This window comes from Bombina bombina, chromosome 4 (genome assembly GCF_027579735.1).
Source record: "Bombina bombina isolate aBomBom1 chromosome 4, aBomBom1.pri, whole genome shotgun sequence".
Taxonomy (NCBI): Eukaryota; Metazoa; Chordata; class Amphibia; order Anura; family Bombinatoridae; genus Bombina; species Bombina bombina.
The window spans coordinates 737,792,520-737,808,493 of NC_069502.1; the positions used below are offsets into that span (position 1 = coordinate 737,792,520).

A 15,974-nucleotide genomic window follows, 5' to 3' on the forward strand; every position below is an offset into this window, starting at 1 on the left:
TAATTCAGTTGTACTAGCAAACAGGAGGTTAAACTAACTTGTTTTAAGAGATACGGACACATCCATAAATAATATAATAACTAAATGCATTTACAAGTAACAGTATGCATGTGCATGAATTAAAAAAAGTTTAATAACACCAATAGATACTTACTATTTTAATGGGATGTATGAGGTTGATGGGATAAACACAGTTTCTGAATATTTGGTGGATTATTAGCTAAAGACACTCACATTTCATTATCAAGCATTTTTAAGCTTCCACTTCCTATTCATATATCAGAAGCAGGAGCAGCAATGCACTACTGGGAGCTAGCTGCAAAAAAAACACCACTGACTTCAGCTCAGCATTTAAGCTGCCGCCCTCAGAGTCCGATTGACAACTGCCTGCGCTGCAAACACACTGCTGTACGACTCCCTGAATACACAAGCCGATTAAGGAGACTGCACGTGCAGTCAGGAGCAAATGTGCTACCAATGGGAATAGTTTCAGTTCCCACTGAGCTGCGCCAATAGGTTAAGATGATCTGTGACCCCCTAGGTATCAATCACGTGTCACGTAGCAGGCAGGCGGAAAGTCAGAAACCCAAAAAAAAAAAATTTACAAAAATTTGTGCTGAAGCAGGGACACACCTACATACTGCTGCCGACACACTAGTGTGTCCCGACACACAGTTTGGAAAGCACTGATCTAGTCCTTAGTATCTGCTGAGATAACATGGTGCAGTAATTTAAGAACCTGCTTTTAGATTTCTTTGTATTTCAAAATGTTTTCCCCTATGTTAACCTATGTGAAAGTTTTATCAAGAAAATCGTACCCCAAAGATATACGTTTCAAAAATTTAATTTTTAATGTAGAACAAATGTAAATTTCGAAATATGTTTATCTGTTATAAAAGATTGAATGCTACATTTCTCAGTTTTATGTTACTTTTGATTTAATAAAAATCGTTCAGTATTGAATGCTGACTTTAACCAATTTATACTGAATTTAGAGCAAGTTTATGAGAATCAACATTAGTTGCGTTATTTCACTCTTCATAGCGCTGCCATTACGAATGACTGAAAAGCCTCCATTTGCGTGCGATATGGTGTGCTAAGCTCCATATCACACAAAATCCAAGAGCTGATTAGACATCAATGGGGAGAGAGTGTTGGAAAAAAATCTAACACCTGAAGCGCGGAATTAAAAATCTCTGTAACGCAGCCCTATTAATGCCTATGGGGGAAAAAAGTTACGTTTAAACCTAACACTCTAACATAAACCCCAAGTCTAAACACCCCTAATCCACCACCCCCGACATAGCCGACATTATAATAAAGTTATTAACCACTATTCTGCCGCTCTCCGACCTCGGCGACACTAATAAAAGCTATTAACCCCATAATCCGCCGCTCCCCAGCATTACTGACACTATAATAAAGTTATTAACCCCTAAACCTCCGGCCTCCCACATCGCCGCCACTAAATAAACCTATTTATTTAGTGGCGGCGATGTGGAAGGCCGGAGGTTTAGGGGTTAATAGGTTTATTTAGTGGCGGCGATGTCGTAGGCCGGAAGTTTAGGGGTTAATAACTTTATTATAGTATTAGTGATGTCAGGAAGTGGTGGTTTAGGGGTTAATATATTTAAATAGTGTTGGCGATGTGGGTGGGCAGCAGATTAGGGGTTAATAAGTTTATTTAATAGTCGCAATGTGGGTGGGTGGCAGATTAGGAGTTAATAGGTTGAATATAGTGTTTGCAATGCGGGAGGGTTGTGGTTTAAGGGTTAATAGGTAGTTTATGGGTGTTAGTGTACTTTGTAACAGTTTAGTTATGAGTTTTGTGAAACATTTTTGTTTCGCAAAATCCATAACTACTGCTCTCAGATGGCGGTATGGATTGTGTCGATATAGAGCATAACGCAAGCTTTTTAACCTGAACACACAACCTATAATACTGGCTCTATGAAAATCCCACACAAAAATGTAATTTCTTTGAGTGCGGAATGGACGTTGCCTTACAGGCTAAAATGCTTGCATTACGCTGAAATGGCCATTTTTTTAGCGTTAAAAGCCATACCGCAACACTTGTAATCAGTGATGTCAGGAAGTGGCGGTTTAGGGGTTAATATATTTAAATAGTGTTGGCGATGTGGGTGGGCGGCAGATTAGGGGCTAATAAGTTTATTTAATAGTCGCAATGTGGGTGGGTGGCAGATTAGGAGTTAATAGGTTGAATATAGTGTTTGCAATGCGGGAGGGTTGTGGTTTAAGGGTTAATAGGTAGATTATGGGTGTTAGTGTACTTTGTAACAGTTTAGTAATACTGGCTCTATGAAAATCCCACACAAAAATGTCATTTCTTTGAGTGCGGAATGGACGTTGCCTTACAGGCTAAAATTACGCTGAATATCTCAAAACTACATAATTTTAAGACAGGGATTTGATAATCAAACCATCAACTTCTGATGCAAATATTTATTAAATTTTGCAGGGCAGAGACTGAAGTTATGGTTCTAATTAAGAAACCACTAAATACAGCAGAATTGAATAATTGACAAATACACTATATAAAGACAATGCAATAACACTTACTTTGAATTTGTAATGATTAGTAGAATATTTTCCAGCAAACTTCAAAGTTAATCCAATTTTGCCTCATCATGTGACAGCCATAAGCCAATAACAAAATGCATAAACGTATATACTGGGCACTTTTGCACAAATGTGCAAATAAAAGAATGTGCATGCTTTTAAATGGAAATATATTGTAAAGTTGTTTTTTTATTTAATGCTTTATCTGAATCATGAAACTTAATTTTTTACTTTAGTGTTCCTTTAAAGTGACATGAAACCCCTTTTTTGTTTCATGATTTAGACAGAACATACAATTTAAAAAAATACAGTTTACTTCTATTATCAAATTTGCTCTGTTGTCATGTTATTCTTTATTGAATCACATCTCAGTCAATCACATCACCAAACTCCTCTGGACTGACCACCACTGCATACACTTCTCCTTCAACAAACCCACCACCCACCTCCAACAGTACCACATGTCCCGCAGAAACTGGAACAACATCACCCAAGACCAACTACACGCACCCTAAACAAATCCCCCCCACCTACCACCACAGACACCAACTCCTCCGCCCGCAACCTCCACCACTGGATTACAGACTGCTCCAACACCCTCGCCCCCTCAAAAAACCATCTGGCCGCCAAACTACCAACAAAGCCAGCTGTTTCACCCCGGCCCTCCAGGACTCCAAACGCCACTGCAGACGTCTGGAATGAACCTGGAGATCCAGCAAGATTCTTCTGGATAAAGCTGCCTTTAAGAAAGCAATCACCACCCACCACCACCTCATAAAAACAGCCATCCAAGACAGAATCAACTCTAATGCACAAAACAGCAAGGAGTTTTTCTCAGTCATCAAGGAATTCTCTAAACCCAACAGCGACACCACCAACATTCCACCCTCCCAAGACTTCTGCAATACCCTTGCTGCAAACTTCCACCACAAGATCCTCAACATCTATGACACGTTCACGCCTCATAACTCAATCTCCACCACCCACTCCCCTACACCCAACGACACCCCTCCCAAATTCGCCCCCCTCAGACTATCTGGAGCCCCGTCACCACAGATGACACTCTCAGATTCAGGAAATCCATCCACTCCGGCGCACCCTCGGACCCATGCCCCCATCACATATTCAACAAAGCAAGCAATACCATTGCCCATGAACTCTGCTGTACTATTAACTGCTCCATCAAAACCGGCACCTTCCCGGATATCTGGAATCACGCAGGACTGAAACCCCTGCTGAAGAAACTGTAGGCAGACCCCACGGACCCGAATAACTACCGCCCCATCTCTCTACTCCCCTTCCCGGCCAAAGTCATAGAGAAGTCCATCAACTTGCAACTTATTAACCACATTGAGGCCAACCACACCCTGGACCACTCCCAATCCGGTTTCAGAAGGAACCACAGCACTGAGACAACCCTCCTTGTCACCACAGACAACATCCGTGCCATGTTCGACCGAGGAGAAACCACCGCCCTCATCCTCCTAGACCTCTCAGCAGCTTTCGACACTGTTGACCACAACACCGTCCTGCACGATGCTGGCATCCGCAGCAAAGCTCTGGAATGGATCACCTCCTTCCTCACGGGCAGGACCCAGAAAGTCAGACTCCCGCCTTTCTTCTCCAAACCCACACCAGTCAACTGCGGTGTACTGCAAGGCTCTTTGCTGAGCCCCACCCTCTTCAACATCTACATGGCCCCTCTTGCCGCCATCGTCTGACGCCACGACCTCAACATCGTCTCCTACCCAGTTAATAATCTCACTCACCCGAGATCCCACCACCGCCGAAAAGAACGTCCATGAAGGCCTGACAGCAGTCGCTGCCTGGATTTCGCTCAAACTGAACACAGACAAAGCCGAAGTCCTCCTCCTCGGACCCAATAAATCTGCATGGGACAACTCCTGGTGGCCCACAACCCTCGGTCACCCTCCAACCCCAACCGACCATGCATGAAATCTAGGCTTCATCCTGGACTCCTCACTCTCCATGGACCGACAAATCAATGCCATCACCTCAACATGCTTCCACATTCTCCACCTGCTACGAAAAATCTTCAAGTGGATCCCTACCAAAACCAAGAAAACAGTCACCCACGCCCTCGTCAGCAGCCGGTTAAACTACGGCAACGTACTCTACGCCAGCTCCACCATCAAACTCCAAAAGAGACTCTAACTTATCCAGAATGCCTCAGCCAGACTCATCCTTGACATCCCTCTCCAATGCCACATCACCGAACACCTAAGGAACCTTCGCTGGCTCCCCATCAACAAGAGAATCACCTTCAAGCTCCTTACCCACGTGTTCAAGGCCCTACACAACATCGGACCCGAATACCTCAATCACTGTGTCATTTTCTACACCCCCGCCAGACAACTTCGATCGGCTGACCAAGCACTCGCAGTCATCCCCTGCATCAGCAAATCCACAGCGGGTGGAAGATCCTTATCCCACATGACAGCAAAGACATGGAACACCCTCCCGCTGCACCTCAGACAATCCACCTCCCTTACAAAGTTCAGAAAGGACCTCAAAACCTGGCTCTTCGACTGAATGCCCATCCCCTCCCCCCTTCTCCTATCCCCTTTCCCATAGCGCCTTGAGACCCTCACGGTTGATTAGTTTGAGCTTTATATGTACCCAATAGATAGATAGATAGATAGATAGATAGATTGAAGAGAGATCTTCATAGGTAGCGTGCACATGCTGGAAGCACTACATGACAGGACATAGTGCTGCCATCTAGTGCTCTTGCTAATGTATAATATTCTTGCTAAACTGCTGCCATATAGTACTGCAGACACGTGCACACCATTACTGAACCTATTTAACAGCTTGGTGCAAGCTAAAGGTAACAGTATATATTTATATACAGTATATATACATATATATATATATATATATATATATATATATATATAATGAGTAGCACTGATGAGTATGCTGCACATTATAATGATGATGAGAATCTATACACAGATAATGATCACATAGACAGATGCCTATGTATAGACTGAATGCTGTGGGCCCCCAGCATTTGGGCCCTGATGTCACTGCACCTGCTGCACCAATGGTAGTTCTGCATCAAGCCCCCCCCCCCTGCCTTCCTGCTTTTCAACAAAGGATAACAAGAAACAAAGAAAATGTGATCATAGAAGTACATTGGGAAAGTTCTTTAAAATTGTATTATTACATATTTAAGGACATCACAAAACTGACAAAAAGTAGCAATATTTATTGCAAAGCATGAACAGGAAGCATTGCTAGCAGGTAGCCTAGAACCAGGATACTGCAAATAGTTCTGGCAGTACCAGAGCAAAGGACATAAAAAAAACTCTGCAGCATTGTTTCATTATATGTATTGCACATCATTATTCTAGATGCATGAAGTACAGAAAACAGACGTCTCTGACATACTGAGAACTTCAAAGGAAAATCTTCTAAACCTGAGCATATCCAGCCTTTTTCAGTTTCTTTAAATAGTGTAGTGAGATTCTTATTAAAAAAAAAAAATTATTCTAAAAGTATTTTTATGTATTGGATCTTATAGTCTTGAAAAACAGAATGAATGTAGGAAATCACAGGTTATTACTTACAGCAGTGCTTTCCAAACTAGGTGTGTCCCTGCTTCAGCACAATTTTTTTTTTTTTTTTGGTTTCTGACTTTCCGCCTGCCTGCTACGCATATCACATGATTGACACGTGATTGATACCTAGGGGGACACAGATCATCTTAATTTATTGGCGCAGCTCAGTGGGAACTGAAACTATTCCCATTGGCGGCACATTGGCTCCTGACTGCACGTGTAGTCTCCTTAATTGGTTCGTGACTGCATGTATAGTCAGTGAGTGGGACAGCAGTGTGTATGTGGGCAGTAGTCAATCGGACTCACCGAGCTCTGAGGGCGGCAGATTAAACGCTGAGCTGAAGTCAGTGGGGTTTTTTTGCAACTAGCTCCCAGTAGTGCATTGCTGCTCCTGCTCTTGATATATGGATAGGAAGTGGAAGCTTAAAAATGCTTGATGATGAAATGCGAGTGTCTTTATCTAATATTCCACCAAATATTCAGAAATTGTGTTCATCCCATCAACCTCATACATCCCATTAAAATAGTAAGTAGTTATTGGTGTTATTAAACTTTTTTTTAATTCTTGCACATACTTACTGTTACTTGTAAATACATTTCATTATTATATAATTCATGTATGTGCCCGTATCTCTTAAAACAAGTTAGTTTAACCTCCTTTTTGCTAGTACAACTGAATGACTGTGTCGCAAAATGATGTAGGTCTAAAAAGTGTGTCACCAACATGAAAAGTTTGGAAAGCTCTGACTTACAGGCTATCCATGTGTTCTTAGATTCAGAAGATGGATAATGAATATATCCTCAGTCAAAATAAAGTCAATGTTTTTTTATTGCCCTTTCAGTCCTATTTTAATAATTAACAGTTACCAAAATTTCTAGTGAACATACATAGATGCATTGTGAGTACGAAGAGCTAGGTTCAAATGGATTTATGAACCATAGGCTAAACAAGTCAGATATATTTAAAGGTGGGTGCTTTGCTCTAGATATACAAGTTTAATAAAGAAACAAATACTAGAAATCGGAACAAAGGTCTACAATTTTTTTTAACAAGAATCTTGAATTGTGCTATATGTAATCTCTTTTAAAGAATTTGGAATAAAAGTATCAATGTAGCTAAAGCTTTCTTTAAACTGAGGTTAATGTGATGGCTAAATATAGAAACAGATTTTGTGGGCAGATAAGAGCCATAGGCCCAGCAAGTCTGCCCGATATTTCTAAAAGTATAAACTTATCTAGTTCGTAGAATAGCCTTATGCTTAAAGGCATTCTTAGAGTCCCCTCACAGTGTTTGTCATAACCACCTTTTGTGGAAGTTTATTCCATGAATTAATCACTTTTTCTGTGCATATATACTATCCTTCAGCTTAAGATCATGACCCCTTGTTCTTGAAATGTTCTTTTTATGAAAAATACTCACAGCCTCAGCTTTACTAAGTCCCTTAATATACTTGAAAGTTATTATCAAATCACCTCTATCCTTTCTATCCTCTAAGCTATACATATTTAGGTCATTGGGCCTCTCCTGCTATGAAGAGTTGGGTTACAAGGGATTATTGCTTAAATTAGACCTTTGTCTGCATGCTACCTTAGCTTATTATCTGTCAAACACAAAGGCCCCTATTTATCAAGGTCTGGCGGACCTGATCCAACAGTGCGGATCAGGTCTGCCAGACCTCGCTGAATACGGAGAGCAATACGCATTGTGAGCTGCTGGTGCAACGCTGCCCCCTGCAGACTCGTGGCCAATCGGCTGCCAGCAGGGGGGTGTCAATCAACCCAATCGTACTTGATCGGGTTGATTTCCGGCGATGTCTGTCCGCCTGGTTATGGAGCAGCGGTCTTTCTGAAGACTCGCCAGAAACACGAGGCATCAAGCTCCTTTCGGAGCTTGATAGATAGGCCCCTATGTATTATAATAAATGGGGGTGTCCACATGGTTATATGTTCACAATTAATACAACCACCATTATTAATGTCATGACATTACCCATCCATGTACAATATGCCCTTCTATGTTAGCATCATAACATACAATTGCTTACCTACGTGTAAAGTGATCATATAACCGACTAGCTTGTGAAAAGTAATATTTTGGTCCAGAAGTCTTCGTATACTTCCTCTGCAACACTAAAAACAGAATAATAATAAAAGACTGACATTTAAAAATTATAATTTTATTTGCATATCTTATCATAAATTGTCTCTACCTTTTTTGGTTTGAAATGAATGAACCAGATATGTCTGTAATTAAACAGAAAATACATAGCTAGCACAAGAGAAGCATTGAGATTGACCATGGTTAGCTGTGTCTATTCAAGTCCACATTCCCTCCTCCAACTAAGACAAATAGTTTTCTAAATATATTGACTCAAGCAACAAATCTAAGTTAGCTCATTCAAATAAGGCAAGTAGTGGGTGGAGTTTGGCTACTGAAAACCAATTGCAGCAAACAAAATTATAATGCATTCCAAAAATTTTCAAAATGATGCAGAATGTTAGTTAAAGGGATAGGAAAGTCAAAATTAAACGTGCATGATTCCGATAGAGCGTGTAATTTTAAGACACTTTTAAATTCACTTCTATTTTCAAATGTGCTTTGTTCTCTTGGTATCCCTTGTTGAAAAAGAATATGCACATATCCTACACTAGTGGGAGCTGCTGCTAATTGGTGCCTGCACACATTTGTCTCTTGTGATTGGCTGACTAGATGTGTTCATCTTGCTGCCTGTAGTGCAATGCTGTTCCTTCAGCAAAGGATAACAAGTGAACAAAGCAAATTTAATGATGGAAGTAAATTGGAAAGTTGTTTAAAATTGTATGTTCTATCCAAATCCTGAAAGAAAATGTTGGGGTTGTCCCTTTAATTCAAAGGCTGCAGAAAATATTTTAATTACAAGGTGTTCACTGTCCCTTTAAGTCCCAAAATAGAAAAAAGGGCAATGGATATTGGAAGTAATGAGAGAAAAAAAAATGCAATCGAAAAGATGTATCAGATAAGTAATGTAGAAAAAAAGAATTATAGGTATTATCTATATGACAGGAGAGATTGCTAGTGCCTTACTCATCCCAGAAAGATAGTTATTTTAGTAGACTATGATGCATTTTAATTTACTAAATATTCATATTTTATATTGGGGCATTGAGTTGAATAATATATAACATATTCTAAAATACACAATTGAAAGCTCATTTGATGTATATTGGAGTTTGGTATAAAGATAGCTGCAATACACCAATGTTCACGTGTCTTATGTCCTTTCAAAGTTTCCATTGTCCTTTCTTTTATTATAATTCTATATTACCTGCGCTACAAGAGAACATGCATATTGTGGTATGTCAGCTCCGATTTAACTTGAACGCAACGTACTGAGATGGATGTGTGACACAAAAGAGCTCACAAGGTTCTGGAAGTCAGCAACCCTGAATATCTCCTTATCCATCAATGCCACAGCAAAAAGTTCCACAGCAGATCCCTTTACGCAGAACAGCCAGCTTCTTGAAATACCCCAATCAATATATTGGTTAGCATTTCATCTCTCTACCTCTAATTAAGGTGTTGCCATATTGGAGCTCTCAGTCAAAAAAAAAATCCAAGTGTTCCCACCACCAGCACCTTACCAGTTGGCATCTCATCATATAGCTGTAAGAGAAAAATAACGCCTCAACTGGGCACTGGAATGGGTTTAGTACAAAATCTTATCACATGTATGCAAAGTTGCTCTTCTCTCATATTTTGTGAATTCCCCCCCCCCCCCCCTTCATATATCCATCAGTCTAAAACTAGATAAACATCTTGAAACCCTGGACATCTATTCTTAATGTCTATGGGGTACCGTAGCGATTCACTGTCTAAAACAGCAACTGCGCTTGCTGAGTCGGCTTCAAGATACCAGCACGGGAGTGTACAGTTAGTATCATACATAGGGCGTATAGTGCAGCTCCTATTGGCTGCAAGAGCTGCCATTCAAGCGGGTAACAAAACCACAAAAAAGGGTGTCTTAAAGAAGATTTATTGAATTTGGGACAAAAATAAGCACATCGATATGCTTAAAATTAAATGTTCTATCAAAATATGAAAACTTACTTAGGTGAATTTACCATCACTTTAAACTAAGCTACAACTCTTGCAGTTTGCTGAAGATAATTTGTTCTAAAAATCTCATTACATGGGAAAAGGCAATATAACAACAGACAGAATAGTCAGCACTTGTTTGGAAGCACACAGCTAGGCTAAAAGCATAAAAATTAAGAGTTTGGCCCAAAATATTGCCAGGAACCACTTCAACATTTAATAGGAGAAATCACACAAAAATATTAAACAGCACACAAAATGGTCAGCACTCGCTTGGATGCACACAGCTAGGCTAAAAGCATAGAAAAAAAAAGATTGTTACAGTGATAAGTCTAGGAACCACTTTGCCGTCTCTTCTTACCTAACCTGCCTATTCTATGTGCTGTTTGATATCTTTGCTTGATTTGTTTACTGGTATGGGGTTAACTGCCTGAGTCACTGATTACAAAAACAGCTGCCTGTTATATATATATTTATTTTTTTATCCAAAAAGGTCTTATTTAAAGCGTTCACTCTTTTAAAATTTCAAGGCCACTCTATGAAAAATAATTTAAAAAAAAAATTGAATCACTAAGTAAAAATATCAAGTAACTTACGGTGCTTGATCCCCTGAGGAATGAAATAAAATTTCTACAGACTGGTAACAGGATTAACATGCTGTTGAAGTTCAGACACATTGCAGATGCTCTTGCCCATGCCAATGATGACTGTAAAAAGAAAGGCCTAGCATAAAACATAGTAAACTTACATTTATACATTTACTGTATGTCATATAATAATAATACTTACACCAAGGATAACTCGAGTATAGTGATAGGAATCTGATTTTTCAAACCATAAAAATGTGTTAATAAATAAATATATGTTTATTCCCAGCCATATAATCTGCAATAGAAAAAAACAAGAGGCTCTGATGTACATGAACATTTATAAACATCATTTTATTAAACAAGAAGTGAGCTTAAAATCTCATATTCCCTTTACTTAAATGGGCATTAATCCTAATTTTCTCTTTCAGGATTTGGATAGATAATACAATTTTAAATATTACAATTTACTTCTATTATCTAATTTACTTCATTCTTTAGATATCCTTTGTTGAAGAAATAGTAATGCACTTGGGTGATCCAATCACACAAGGCATCTATGTGCAGCCACCAATCAGCAGCTACTGCACATATTTAGATAAGGCGGGGAACCTGCATGTAGATAAGGCGGGGAACCTTCATGTAGATAAGGCGGGGAACCTTCATGTAGATAAGGCGGGGAACCTGCATGTAGATAAGGAGGGGAACATGCAGGTAGATAAGGTGAGGAACCTTCATATTAGATAAAGCGAGGAACCTTAATGTAGATAAGGCGGGGAACCTTCATGTAGATAAGGCGGGGAACCTTCATGTAGATAAGGCAGGGAACTTGCATGTAGATAATGTGGGGAACCTGCATGTAGATAAGGCGGGGAACTTGTATGTAGGCGTGGGAACCTGCATGTAGATAAGGCGAGGAACCTGCATGTAGATAAGGCGGGGAACCTTAATGTACTGTAGATAAGGCAGGGAACCTTCATGTAGATAAGGCGGGGAACCTCCATGAAGATAAGGCGGGGAACCTTCATGTAGATAAGGCCGGGGAACCTGCATGTAGATAAGGCAGGGAACCTGCATGTAGATAAGGTGGGGAACCTGCATGTAGATAAGGTGGGGAACCTGAATGTAGATAAGGCGGGGAACCTTCATGTAGATAATGTGGGGAACCTGCATGTAGATAATGCGGGGAACCTGCATGTAGATAAGGCGGGGAACCTTCATGTAGATAAGGCGGGGAACCTGCATGTAGATAAGGCGGGGAACCTGCATGTAGATAAGGCGGGGAACCTGAATGTAGATAAGGCGGGGAACTTGAATTTAGATAAGGCGGGGAACCTGAATGTAGATAAGGCGGGGAACCTTCATGTAAATAATGCGGGGAACCTGCATGTAGATAAGGCGGGGAACCTGCATTTAGATAATGCGTGGGAACCTGCATGTAGGTAAGGTGGGGAACCTGCATGTAGATAAGGCGTGGGAACCTGCATGTAGATAAAGTGGAGAACCTGCATGTAGATAATGCAGGGAACTTGCATGTAGATAAGGCTGGGAACTTGCATGCAGATAATGCGGGGAACCTGCATGTAGATAAGGCGTGGGAATCTGCATGTAGATAAGGCGTGGGAACCTGCATGTAGATAAGGCGGGGAACCTGCATGTAGATAATGCGGGGAATCTGCATGTAGATAAGGCATGGGAACTTGCATGTAGATAAGGCGGGGAACCTGCATGTAGATAATGCGGGGCTTGTCACTATCATTTTGTTAACAAAGTTTCCATCATTTCTATTCTGCAGAAGGTTAGTCCTGTGACGCCTTTCATGTGCTCTTTCAGTTTTTTAGGACTTAAACTACATGAGAAGGGGGCAAAATAAATGATGAAATTATATTGCAAAGCTGTTTTGCTATATGTTATGTATTTTATATTACAATCTTAAAGTGTTTGCTGTGCCTTTAAATCAAACCTCTGTTTTTGTTTTGTTTTTTGTTTTTTTAAATTGTTAAATTAAAGGGCCATGATACCCAAATGTTGAAACACTTGTGATGCAGCATAGCTGTAAAAAGCTGACAATATTTAACTTGATATACTTGCGGAATCTGTTGGCGCTCTACAAATAACCGATAATAATAATAACTTGAACATCTCTATGTAAAAAAGAAAGATATATTACCTCAAAATGTCCTAAGTATTCAAACCCCATTGCAAAGGACTTTAAGCACCAAATCAGTATGTCTGTCCCGGGACAGGCAAGAGAGTGAGCCTCGTGCACACTCATGTTATTTCCCTATTCAGTTTAAGGAAATTTACCATGAGATCACAGTAAAAGAGTTCATGACCTCAGCACTGCTGATGCTGATTGGCTGCTGTTCATTTCTTCATTTATTTATTTTTTTACCTGCAGCTGAGCAGCATCTGAGTAGCAGCTGAGTATAACTTTTACACAGAACTTACTCTGCTGAGCTGAGGAGATTGTGAGGTAAAATATCTTCTTTTGTTACATAGAGATGCTCAGGTGATATTTTCCTGTCAGCTTTTTACAGTTATACTGCATCAATTTCAAGTGATTTAGCATATGAGTATTAAGTACTCTTGGGAAAGGAGATATTAAGGATGGGTAACAGCATCTAATTTTCCCATTTCCATTAAACCAAAAACCTTAAAGGGATAGAAAGGTCAAAACTGAAATGAGCTTAGTGCACAGGCCATCACAGCTTATATGAATATGCTGCTTAAACACAGTAATAACTTTTACTGGAAGCATTTTTAATAAGGGAATTATATTGCAAAAATTTGAATATTTAAAATTGAAATGCATCCATGCACATTTAAGTTTTGACCTCTCTATCCCTTCCAATCCAGGATTTTCTCTGCTTTTTTATTTCTGAAAATTTAACCTGACACTAACCCATAACTTTTTGTCATGCATATAAAACAGCAGCAAGTAAAGACATGAAAATTATTTTTACATGAAGAAGATTAAGCAAAAGATGTTTACATTTAAACCGGGGAACCTGCATTTAGATAATGCGTGGGAACCTGCATGTAGGTAAGGTGGGGAACCTGCATGTAGATAAGGCGTGGGAACCTGCATGTAGATAAAGTGGAGAACCTGCATGTAGATAATGCAGGGAACTTGCATGTAGATAAGGCTGGGAACTTGCATGCAGATAATGCGGGGAACCTGCATGTAGATAAGGCGTGGGAATCTGCATGTAGATAAGGCGTGGGAACCTGCATGTAGATAAGGTGGGGAACTTGCATGTAGATAAGGCGGGGAACTTGCATGTAGATAAGGAAGGGAACATGCATGTAGATAAAGTGGGGAATCTGCATGTAGATAAGGCATGGGAACTTGCATGTAGATAAGGCGGGGAACCTGCATGTAGATAATGCGGGGCTTGTCACTATCATTTTGTTAACAAAGTTTCCATCATTTCTATTCTGCAGAAGGTTAGGCCTGTGACGCCTTTCATGTGCTCTTTCAGTTTTTTAGGACTTAAACTACATGAGAAGGGGGCAAAATAAATGATGAAATTATATTGCAAAGCTGTTTTGCTATATGTTATGTATTTTATATTACAATCTTAAAGTGTTTGCTGTGCCTTTAAATCAAACCTCTGTTTTTGTTTTGTTTTTTGTTTTGTTTTTTGTTTTTTTTAAATTGTTAAATTAAAGGGCCATGATACCCAAATGTTGAAACACTTGTGATGCAGCATAGCTGTAAAAAGCTGACAATATTTAACTTGATATACTTGCGGAATCTGTTGGCGCTCTACAAATAACCGATAATAATAATAACTTGAACATCTCTATGTAAAAAAGAAAGATATATTACCTCAAAATGTCCTAAGTATTCAAACCCCATTGCAAAGGACTTTAAGCACCAAATCAGTATGTCTGTCCCGGGACAGGCAAGAGAGTGAGCCTCGTGCACACTCATGTTATTTCCCTATTTAGTTTAAGGAAGTTTACCATGAGATCACAGTAAAAGAGTTCATGACCTCAGCACTGCTGATGCTGATTGGCTGCTGTTCATTTCTTCATTTATTTATTTTTTTACCTGCAGCTGAGCAGCATCTGAGTAGCAGCTGAGTATAACTTTTACACAGAACTTACTCTGCTGAGCTGAGGAGATTGTGAGGTAAAATATCTTCTTTTGTTACATAGAGATGCTCAAGTGATATTTTCCTGTCAGCTTTTTACAGTTATACTGCATCAATTTCAAGTGATTTAGCATATGAGTATTAAGTACTCTTGGGAAAGGAGATATTAAGGATGGGTAACAGCATCTAATTTTCCCATTTCCATTAAACCAAAAACCTTAAAGGGATAGAAAGGTCAAAACTGAAATGAGCTTAGTGCACAGGCCATCACAGCTTATATGAATATGCTGCTTAAACACAGTAATAACTTTTACTGGAAGCATTTTTAATAAGGGAATTATATTGCAAAAATTTGAATATTTAAAATTGAAATGCATCCATGCACATTTAAGTTTTGACCTCTCTATCCCTTCCAATCCAGGATTTTCTCTGCTTTTTTATTTCTGAAAATTTAACCTGACACTAACCCATAACTTTTTGTCATGCATATAAAACAGCAGCAAGTAAAGACATGAAAATTATTTTTACATGAAGAAGATTAAGCAAAAGATGTTTACATTTAAAGGGACAGACTACTCCAGAATTGTTCTTGTTTAAAAAGCTAGATAATCCCTTATTACCCATTCCCCAGTTTTGCATAACCAACACTGTTTATATTAATACACTTTTTACTTCTGTGATTACCTTGTATCTAAGCCTTTACAGACAACCCCTTTATCTCAGAGCTATTTACGCACTAGCATTTTAGCCAATCAGTGCTAACTTCTATGTAACTCCACGGGAGTAAGCACAATGTTATCTATATGACAAACATGAACTAGCGCTGTCTAGCTGTAAAAAGGCTTTCAAAGGCTTAGAAATTAGCTATTAACTTATTAATTAGCATAATACCCTTCCTAGATTTAACTTTCAACAAAGAATACCAAGAGAGCAATGCAAATTTGATCATAAAAGTAAATTGGAAAGTTGTTTAAAATCACATGCCCTATCTGAATCATAAAAATGTAATGTTGACTAGACTGTCCCTTCACTCTGAAACTAA

The 15,974-nt window shown here is 39.4% G+C and overlaps 1 protein-coding gene across 1 annotated transcript in view; it reads right to left on the minus strand.

Annotated features, from left to right (window-relative positions):
* The window catches only part of NOX3 (NADPH oxidase 3), a 79,606-nt gene extending 68,437 nt beyond the window's left edge, over positions 1-11,169 (minus strand). The window contains exons 1-3 of the mRNA XM_053712217.1: positions 11,032-11,169; positions 10,839-10,949; positions 8,213-8,297 (exon numbers count right to left, since the gene is read on the minus strand). Coding sequence (XP_053568192.1) covers positions 8,213-8,297; positions 10,839-10,949; positions 11,032-11,169 — 334 coding nt within the window. The remainder of the gene's footprint in view (positions 1-8,212; positions 8,298-10,838; positions 10,950-11,031) is intronic.
* Positions 11,170-15,974: the final 4,805 nt, after the last annotated feature.